At 34.2% G+C, this 10,757-nt stretch overlaps 1 protein-coding gene across 1 annotated transcript; it reads right to left on the minus strand.

Annotated features, from left to right (window-relative positions):
* Positions 1-506: 506 nt before the first annotated feature.
* On the minus strand, positions 507-10,131 carry LOC144972484 (retinol dehydrogenase 7-like). Its single transcript, XM_078913752.1, has 6 exons — positions 8,612-10,131; positions 6,057-6,232; positions 4,566-4,824; positions 3,968-4,131; positions 2,723-2,825; positions 507-1,085 (listed from the first exon to the last, which is right to left on the minus strand). Exons 1-6 carry the CDS (start codon positions 8,749-8,751, stop codon positions 893-895), a joined length of 1,035 nt encoding a protein of 344 aa, XP_078769878.1. The 5' UTR covers positions 8,752-10,131; the 3' UTR covers positions 507-892.
* Positions 10,132-10,757: the final 626 nt, after the last annotated feature.

Genomic DNA, 10,757 nt, shown 5'->3' on the forward strand with positions numbered 1-10,757 from the left:
TTGTTCTCAATATTTGTTGGATCGTGATCGGTATCAAGTGAAGGAGTCTCCACACTACACATGTTCACGAAAATCAGAGCTACGATGTGTCAAGATTACAGAAGAGCAAACCTGAGACAACAACAAGGCAAGATTTGTTTGTGTGTGTTGTATTGTCTATATGTTCTTGAATAGGTACGTTTTGTTTGACAAAACTTTCATTTTTATTATTTTACATTTTCTTTATCTTTTAAAAATTATAATTTAATTTAACCAGCAGACATCATCATCATCATCATCATCATCATCATCATCATCATCATCATCATCATCATCATCATCATCATTACAATAGTCATCATCATAATTTGCATTTGCATTGTCAGTATTATCATTATCATCAATATCATCAGTAAACAAACAAAAAAAAAAAGAAAAACAAACGATGATACCCAGCTATACACTCCCATTTCATAAAAAAAATATTGAAGAAACAAAAGAGCGACTTGCAGCATGTCTAGATAACGTTAGAGCATGGATGACAAACAGGAAGCTTACATTCAACAAGGACAAAACTGAGCTGCTTGGATTCAAAAAGACAGGAAAGGATATACTCATTGACCAACTGTCCTTCGGCAAATCTGTTATCAAAAATTCCAATGTTGTTCAAAAGCTTGGTTTCTATTTTGACACTCACCTAGACATGCGTGCACACATAACAAAGTGCTGTCAGGCGGTTCATAGCACACTCCAAATGATAGAATACGAAATGTTATTGATGACGAAACATGCAAAACATTTATCTATGCCCTTGATACCAGCCGCTTGGATTATTGCATCTCTCTACTGTACGGCCTACCAAAAATATCGCTGAAAAGACTAAGGTTGATGCAAAACAAAGCTGCTCATATAGTTACAAGGACAAAGCCTTGGGACCAATAACACCGGTCCTTAAGTCACTACACTGGCTTCCAATAGAGAAAAGAATAAAATACAAAATCACATATTTTACTAACAATTGCCTCCACCATACATCACCTGAATACCTTGAATGCCTTGTGAGGGAATATAAACCAACTCGATCTCTGCAATCTGCCAGTTCTTCACTAATGGAGAAAAACATCCCAAGAACAAAGTTTGCTGAGTGCTGTTTTGCATTTTCGGTTCCAATCATATGGAATTCTTTACCACCTAAAACCCAACAATGTGAAAGTCTACTAGTCTTCAAATGGCATTTAAAAACCAATTTTTTCATTCTGTTTATCGTGATTCTATGTGAACTTCGAACAAGATATGTATGTGACAGTTGTGGTGATTTTGTAGTCGAATGAATGAACTTGTGTGATACCAAAAAAAATATTGTAAAGCACCTCTCAGCACTACTTGTAGATACTGGCGCTATATCAAATAATAATTACCATAATAATAATAATAATAATAATAATAATAATAATAATAATAATAATAATAATAATAATAATAATAATAATAATAATAACCCGACAAAATAACTTAGCATTCTCACCAAGAAAACAGAAATGCATTTCCAGCCTGTGAAAGCAGGCTAATATTAGGAGGTACTGCGATTTTTAAGTAATTTTATATCTTTTTTTTTTCGTGATTCTCATTCTATTCTAAACAATAGAAACAGACAGACTCAGTCAATTGTCAAGTGCATATCACACACACACATACACAGACACACACACAGACACACACACACAGACACACACACATACAGACACACACACACACATACACAGACACACACACAGACACACACACACACACACAGACACACACACATACAGACACACACACATACACAGACACAAACAAACACACACACACACACTCAAATATATAATAATAATAATAATAATAATAATAATAATAATAATAATAATAATAATAATAATAATAATAATAATAATAATAATAATAATAATAATAATAATGACAATAATAATAATAATGTAATTTATTAATATAGCGTATCTCCCATACAATAATATAGCTCTAGGTGCACAATATACCAGGCATGCTATATATGTCATTTTTTAAAAATTACTCTATCAAATTATCAACATGTAAAAGATGAGAATAAATAATTATTTTAAAAAATATAATATGGAATCTTCCTATATTGAAAGTCTGTAGTGCATTTTCAATAGTTTGATACATGAAGGTAGACTGTTGTAGAAAGAGAACACAACATTTGGGAGAAAAGAGTAAAGATGGCAGTCAATTACAACATAAGGTGGAGGAATATCAAATGTTTGATAGCCTGTCTGCCAAGCAATTCAAATGTTTAATTCATTCTTTAATATACCATGATATATATAGTGGAATAATGGGGGAAAAAACACCCCAGAAAATGATGGATCATCACGTTATCCATCAGTTCCTTCTATTTTTCACCATTTCATACGTTTTCCTCCTGAGCGTCATGATAATCCAATCAGAGACACCACCTGGCAGCCATGTTAATGCGTTACATCAGTGGGGTCTAACTTCCTGTCCTTTATGTCCACGCTGTGGGCAAGAACCCGAAACGGCAGAGCATCTAGTCGAAAGGTGTGTTGTGACGATGCTACCGGGCGGGTTCGCGACGGTGCACGAATGCGGACCGGACTTTGCTGATTGGGTCGATCGTCATAACATAATAGTGTGAACCATAAGAAGCTGCTGCTGCCATGTTAATGGAATGAAAAGCAGTTTGGCATCCCATCCTACGACATACCGTGTTCTAGGGTATCGGGCTACGATGGCGTGGGTGTAAGCATCAATCACTAGGGATGTGTTAGGGTTGGCCTTTTTAACAACTTCGTCAAACAGACTTATGTCTAGAGAGAAGAAACAGATAAATAAATAAATAAATAAATAAATAAATGATATTATATATATTTTTTAAAAATTACATTTGGAGAGTGAGAGTGTATTTTTTTTTTAAAAGTATTTACATTTATGTTGCATATTTCCACTGCTTTATCATGCTAAATGATTCCTAATGATTTAATTTTTCTTCTGCCCCTCCACTACTAAGCCATCACTTTCTAAAACCAGGTTCTCAGTCACACCTCGGTCGAAAGATTGGAAGGTGTGTTAAGCAAGAACACAATGCCATTGCCAGAAGTTTGTTGCTTTTGTCATCCATCCAGTCACTGACACTGATTGACATTATTTGACTTTGTTATAAGACAAGAATAGGCGCTTAAAATAGAGTAAGACAAAAGAGGAATGTAGTAAATGCAGGCTAAACCAAAATAAAGAAAATTAATTATCTATTTTGGTTTTAAGCATTTTGTTGTAAAGGATATCCACTCATATCCATTAGGCACAAATATAATTGGAGAAAATGGATAATGGATAAAATATTTTTCAGATTCAATGATTAAATGGGAAATGTTCTATCCATGAGATTCAGCGGATTCACATTAAAGTCAAACGACCATTAAACCTGGAGAGAGTCATTTCCTAAAGAAAGAAAGGCTAACAATGGTGTATCTTATCACTATGTGTTGACCGATGTACAGTATATACTTATTTCATTCCTTGAGTGTCAAAATAACATTAATTACAGATGCCATTTGTATTACATTTCTTTCTCATTCTTTCTTTTTTTTTTCTTGGTTAAATTTAAAATGCATTTTGATCTATTAGCTGAGAGCTTTTTTTTCCTCTCTGACTAGAACCAGCTAATTTGCATCATGCAAATGTTCTTTGGGTCAAATGATAAGAAATAAGATAATAACGAATGCAAATGGCTTAATCTATTCGGGTTTGATTAAATAACTGATTCATTTCATTATTCATTTTTTAACCCTTGAAATAGTGGGATTATTTTTTTTTTTCAAATCCTAATTTTCCTCATTACTTATCTTGTTTGCACTGCGTAAATCTTCATATGTCGTCAGGTTAGAATACATATGAACCATGTGTGTTAAGAATAGAAGTGATAATTTGAGTTAAAATCCAATGTACTAACTTTCATCAATAAAGTTTTCCCCATAGGCTTTCTTCACCTCATCATCAGCTCGTGTGTGATATTTGACAAGTTCGTTAAACATTGGTTCTCGGTCCATCACCTTTGTCAGGAAACCGCCCGGCTCTATTAGGGACACCTTGACACCCAGGTTGTAAAGCTCCAATCTAAAGAATAATCCAAAGTTAATGGTTATCTATAGCAATCATTATCATAATCAAAGTTGTATTATTAATCATCACGATCATTATCATCAAAATCATGCGACCATCATCATCTAATCACCACAATCAATAGTCCCTATCAAACTATACCTATAATTAATTAACAAGTCTAATAACTTAATTCAAATTATTGGCTTATTTATCATTGTTGCAAAGGACAATATTGAATATTGGATTGAGAGGGGTTTTTTTTCATTAGTTATCAGAGTAGTAAATGAGTAGATGTAGCGATTAAATAGCTACAAAAATCAACAGCATTTGATGTGAATTATTGTATAGTAGAGGTTACAAAATTAATATTTTTTAAAAAACAAAAACATTTTAATGATGTTTCACACCCCCCCCCCCCCAAATTAAAAAATGAAAAGTTCACCCACCTAAGGGAGTCTGAAAATCCTTCCATTCCAAACTTGCTGGCACAGTAAGCAGATGTGACACAGCCATTGCGACCCATCACACTGGTCATATTTACCACCCGACCTTTCACCTTACGCAGCAGAGGCAGGAATTTACGACAAATTTCCACTGGTCCCAATAAATTGACGACACATGTCTTATGGAATTCTTCCATAGGGCACATTTCAGTGGGAACAGGAGGCCCGACAGTTCCTGCATTATTGACTATAGCCCACAACCCTGCAAAGTGAAGAATCAGATTTCAAGTCAGTGAAATTCAATCAGATTTGTGGCTGATCGTGTCAAACTGGTGTAAGATGTCAAGATGAAGCATTTGCCCAATGTTAATATTAAGTTTACAATGATCATGGAATTCTGACTCTGAGTTAAAATAATTTACGAAACTGTATTGATTCTCCTCAATAAAACAATTTAATGTAATTATCATATCTTTTTTCTCCCCAAATTCAATTTTCAGCATCCACATCACTCCGGCATAATACCCTTTTGAGACGATGAGTCACTTTTGATGTTGAACAATTGCTGGTCATATTAAGGAAAAGATGCTATTATATTGCAATGTATTTTCTACCGAATCTAAAAGGGATATATACCCAATCACTACTGGGTGGGGAGAAGGACGATAGAAAAACGTGACCATACCATGCAACAAAGCTATCAGCATATTTTTTCAGAATTGAATATAGACAATGCTGTGTACAAAATGCTCAAGATATAAAACACACACACACACACACATAGACACACACACACACAAAAACACACAATAGTGATAAAAAATTTTAAAACAACAAAAAAACAAGACCATGTATAGGTATATACCTCTTCTTTTGAATAACTCTGCTCACATCAACTAAATTTACACGAGACTCATCGCCTCAACCTGATATCCTTCAGGATGCAATTGATAAAGATAACTGAGCTAAAAAGACAAAATAATCAGAAGCAAAAAATTTAAGCTTTTTGGAATTTTTTTTTTTTAAACAACAAAATTCACTCTCCTGAATGAAGGCATCAAAGTTAACTTTAATTTTATAATCAAGTTATAAATTCCATTTAAGTTACCTTACCATTACCTTAAATCTCTCAGCGCCAGGAGGCCTATAAGGCCTAGACATTATCCTTCCATTTATTCCAATCCTTGGCTACAGTCCTGACCCTCTGCCAGGAGCGCCATCCAAATTTCAGACCTTTCTTTTTCCACCATCCTGCTCCATATTGTTTTGGGCCTTCTTTGTCAACCATAATATCGATGGTCGGCGGATCAAAACTCTGAAGTCTACATACGAGCTTTGCACACCATGTTTTATTTAATTTTGGGTGGATCAGACCTCTGACTGTTTAAGTCACGTATAATTTGTAACCTGGACATGTTCACATGACAGGATTCCTTTACGATTAAAAATCACCTTGCAGTTAATAAGGGAAAGAAGAAAAAAACCACTCCAAACCTGAACCTTGAGGTAGTTTTGACTGTACAAGTTCAAAAGCATTGTGAATGCTGGCTGAGTCTGAGACATCTAGAGACAGAGTGACAAGACGTGTGGATGCTTTATCAGTCAGATCCTTCTCACCATCCTCTGTCAAACAGGCAGCAAAAACGGGGAAACCCAAGTTATCTAAATGTCTGGGGACATAAAAGGTAATTCAAATAAATTAACAAAATAAATAAATAAGCAAATAAATAAATAAAAAGGACAATGATTGATACATATTCATTAATTTAACCTTATACCGGTAAGGTTCAAGTATTTTTTTAACCTGAAAAAACATCAATTTCCCCTATTATTGATATGGGCATGACCACTGACAGAGCAGTGCTTTCTGTGTTAAATTGGTGTAATTTGTGGTTGTATTCAGATAATGGGGGGGGGGGGGGGGGGAGGGGTATTGTTGTTTTGAAAAATTCAGGCTTGCAATAAAGTACAAATTAGTACATCATTCAATACATTTCTAGCTTGAGTTGTGGGTCCAAGTACTTCAGTCGGTAAAATATCTGATATAAATGCCGATAAACAATGTTCAACACAGTTTGAAAGACTCTGTTTTGTTCGAAAACACCAACACCTCACTTCTTCCTTCTTGCGAGAGAGAGAGAGAGAGAGAGAGAGAGAGAGAGAGAGAGAGAGAGAGAGAGAGAGAGAGAGAGAGAGAGAGAGAGAGAGAGAGAGAGAGAGAGAGAGAGAGAGCGAGAGAAAATGATTGGACCCATCGTCCCGAAACGGTATAAATTAAATTGATGAGAAATACAAAACTTTGGATGTTTTTTTTTTTAATGTAAGAAAATACATTTATTTATTCTTCACCATTATGAATAGGAATTGACCCCAACATTCATGTTTGTGGTCATTAATTCAATTTTACGCCCCAGTTCCTCCCGACATAAAACCCGTTTGAAACGATGGGTCACTAATGCCTTTTCTCCTATGGTGGAAAAGTGAAATTTAATTATTTTTTTTTAATGAAACATAAAATGCAGTGCCTGTATTAATCCAAGTGTGGAGTAAAGCTAGGGGACAGTTCGTATTTACTAGGTATGTGTTTTTCTCAATAATTTGCCCTCCCTTAAACAAACAACTACTGCTACTCCTATTATCTGTGTAAATTTATAGTATTTTATGTCGCTATTTGTTTTTGCACCCACATGATTTATTTATACCTATATTTTTAACACACACATTCCTGTACACAAATGTCCTTTTTTGGGGGGACGAATTATTATTATTATTATTATTATTATTATTATTATTATTATTATTATTATTATTATTATTATTATTATTATTATTATTTTATTATTATTTTCATCATCAATATCATCATTATTACTATTATTATTATTATCATCATCATCATCATCATCATCATCATCATCATCATCATCATCATCATCATCATCATCATCATCATCATCATCATCATTATTATTATTATTATTATTATTATTATTATTATTATTATTATTATTATTATTATTATTATTATTATTAGCAGTAGTAGTAGTCGTTGTAGTAGTAGTAATAGTAATAGTAGTAGTAGTATGTAGTAGTAGTAGTAGTAGTAGTAGTAGTAGTAGTAGTAGTAGTATAGTAAGTAGTAGTAGTAGTAGTAAGTAGTAGTAGTAGTAGTAGTAGTGATAGTGTAGTAGTAGTAGTATAGTGTAGTAGTAGTAGTTAGTAGTAGTAGTGATATAGTAAGTAGTAGTAGTAGTAGTAGTAGTAGTAGTATAGTAGTAGTAGTAGTAGTAGTAGTAGTAGTAGTAGTATAGTAGTAGTAGATAGTAGTAGTAGTAGTAGTAGTAGTAGTAGTAGTAGTAGTAGTAGTAGTAGTGATTAGTAGTAGTAGAAGTAGTAGTTGTCGTTATGGTTGTAATAATATCATCTCACTCAAATTTCACATTTCCTCACCCTCATATTAACACACATCTAAAACTCCTTTTAGCCATCAACCGTGACTGAAACAAATCTGAAGCCACTGGAAACCAGGCAAATACAACAATATCATGAACCACTGAGTAAACTAACGACCACAATATTCTTCAAAGACTGAAGCTGTGGTAGAAGAAGATGAAGAATAATAATAATAATGAAAGAGAAAAAAAAAAAAAAAGAACAATATTCGCACCAAGGATAAGTGTATCTACGTGGCCCATCGTCTCAAAACGGTATTATGTCGGGATGAATTGGATCCTGAAAAAGTGAATTTAGACTAGAATTAAAATGATAAGAAATACGAGTTTTTGGCCCATTTTTTCAATTTATGAAATTGTATTTTTATTCTCCAGTATAATGAATAGAAATTGTATTTATTTTCCAGTATAATAAAAAGAAATTGTATTTATTCCCCAGCATAATAAAAAGAAATTGTATTTATTTCCCAGCATAATAAAAAGAAATTGTATTTATTCTCCAGCGTAATGATTAGAAATTGACCCCACGTTTTATATTCGTGGTTGTGTGAATACGGTTTTCAGACAGTGGGTCAGAATATTGCATTAGATACTCACAATGCAAGTTGGTGCCCAAATCCAGTGTCACAACCAGTGATGAAAATGTACTTCTGACCAAAACCGCCAACTTTGAAGGAGCGGATAACTTTATCCAGCACATAGAAGACTAGCAATATCCCAGTAATAAATAGAAACATGTCTGCAGCACTTTCAATGTCCAGGTTCACAACACTATTACTAAAACACTTGAGAGAGTTGTTTTTTGTTATCAGCAGATGAGAGAGTTGTTTTTTGTTATCAGCAGAATTTTTTATCACATTAACACATCAAAGCTGGGTATAGACAAATATGTAATAATGTTCTTGGCCTGTTTCTATCTGTCACACAAAGGGTCGGATAAATTCTTGCAATTTATGTAATAAGAAATATCTAATAACTTTTAAACTCTTCAAACATGTTTATGTTTGTTTGGATTTTGGGGTTTTACGGCGCTTGCAACACATTTAGGTCATATCAGCGCCAGTAAAAAATAAGAAAATTGGATAGTATAAATATTCTAGATGTACAATTAAAAGGACTTGAGGAAAAAGTAAGACAAAGGGGAAATGGTTCAAATAGGGAACAGATGTAGATTCCAAGAGCACACTATCAGTGTACTTAGTTTGATATCACTTAAAAGTCTCACCCAGACACCAGCACAAGATCCCACTAGGAGAAATACACTCAAATGTTTGCAAATCATATGTTTAAGATGAAAAAATAACAGTACATAACAGAGAGATGATTTACAAGGAAAAAAATATCATCTCTCAAACTATAACTATACATTCGACTGTTTCCCTCCCAGCCAAGGACTCCGGCCAGGGTCAGGATAAAACTTAGTAATCTCATTCCAAGACAAGGACAGAAAGCAATTGGAAAACAGATACAAGGGGATAGAAGACACAGTAAATACCTCCCTGCCTACTATGGGGGGTCGGGAACCCCACCCAGAAACATGTTTACTTTATAAAACACAAACTTCCCATGACTATTACTGACCAGAGTTAACTCATTTAATCAAAAGTTTTAAAAATGGGGAGAAGGAATGGTAGACTGCAGGGTTGAAAATAATATTTGAAATCAGTTTACGGCTGGCTTAGGATATTATCTAGTTTATATCAATAATATCATTAAAATTGAACAATATAACCCATGTAGCCATAGTTTTTCCAAGTATCCTTGTCTTAAATGGACACTCACAATTTATTGCTACCCTTTGGATAGGATCCAAATTGATCGCAAAGTACTTTTTATTACTTAACAGAGCCAGCATAATCAAGGCTGGGTGGACAGGGGTTTGAACAGGATTTATATCGATCCATTTGCTTGTGAAGTGAGTGCTCTATCGAATGAGCTACCGGGATCCACAAAGGTCAATAGTAGACTTTGATTATGGTACTTAAATCCATTTGTTCATTGTAATATCACGTCAAGCTAATTGCCAGAACAGTGGTATCACAACACTTCATTTCAAGACAAAGACAGAAAGCAACCTTGAAAAGGAAATATAGGGGGATAGAAGACACAGCAACAGTGACCCCCCCCCCCCCCCTCTCCCCGCCCTTCCACCCCCATCCACTTTGGGAGGTCAAAATACCCCACTCATGACTTCCTGCATCAATCTGGTAATGATTATGATATGTCAAGAGTGAGCAAATGCCACAGGGAGCATGTCATATTATGTGGAACCATTTGTTTTTTATACCTAAATAATAGCATTTGGCCTTGACCACAACACCAAGTCAATTCAGTATACGACTGCTATCATCATGGCAAAGGATTATTTACATTAAAAAAAAAAAAGATATGGTAAATTAAACATATAGTATCAATCATGACTTTCAAAGGGTCATGGCCTTCCCAAATCATAGGCCTGTCCCTTAAGAAATAATGACTTGCACTTATTTGCAAGTCTGATAACCCATTCATTATCGGCTCATTGTTGTAATGAAAATCTAAAAAAAAAAAAATGACGCAAAATATTGTCCATTACAACAATATTAATATAGGTCCATAATTGCGTTCGGATGTCAGATCTGCATGTTGTACATGTCGGAAGTGGCACAACTAGCAGTATGCCATATTCTTATTTTCTCTTAGTTGTGCAATTAAAATCATAAAGCATGAACGTATTCTCTGATGACACTTGAAAGATTATAGA

Source organism: Berghia stephanieae, chromosome 5 (assembly GCF_034508935.2).
Source record: "Berghia stephanieae isolate SIO BIC M18660-M18661 chromosome 5, UCSD_Bste_1.3, whole genome shotgun sequence".
NCBI lineage: Eukaryota > Metazoa > Mollusca > Gastropoda > Nudibranchia > Aeolidiidae > Berghia > Berghia stephanieae.

What these genes read in the sequence shown, in the direction of transcription:
- LOC144972484 (XM_078913752.1), bottom strand. Translation starts at nt 8,751, where the DNA reads ATGTTTCTATTTATTACTGGGATATTGCTAGTCTTCTATGTGCTGGAT. An exon ending in TTTGGGCACCAACTTGCATT is followed by an intron (nt 6,233 to 8,611) that starts GTGAGTATCTAA and finishes TTATGTCCCCAG; the next exon opens with ACATTTAGATAACTTGGGTT. An exon ending in GGAAAACTTTATTGATGAAA is followed by an intron (nt 2,826 to 3,967) that starts GTTAGTACATTG and finishes TCTTCTCTCTAG; the next exon opens with ACATAAGTCTGTTTGACGAA.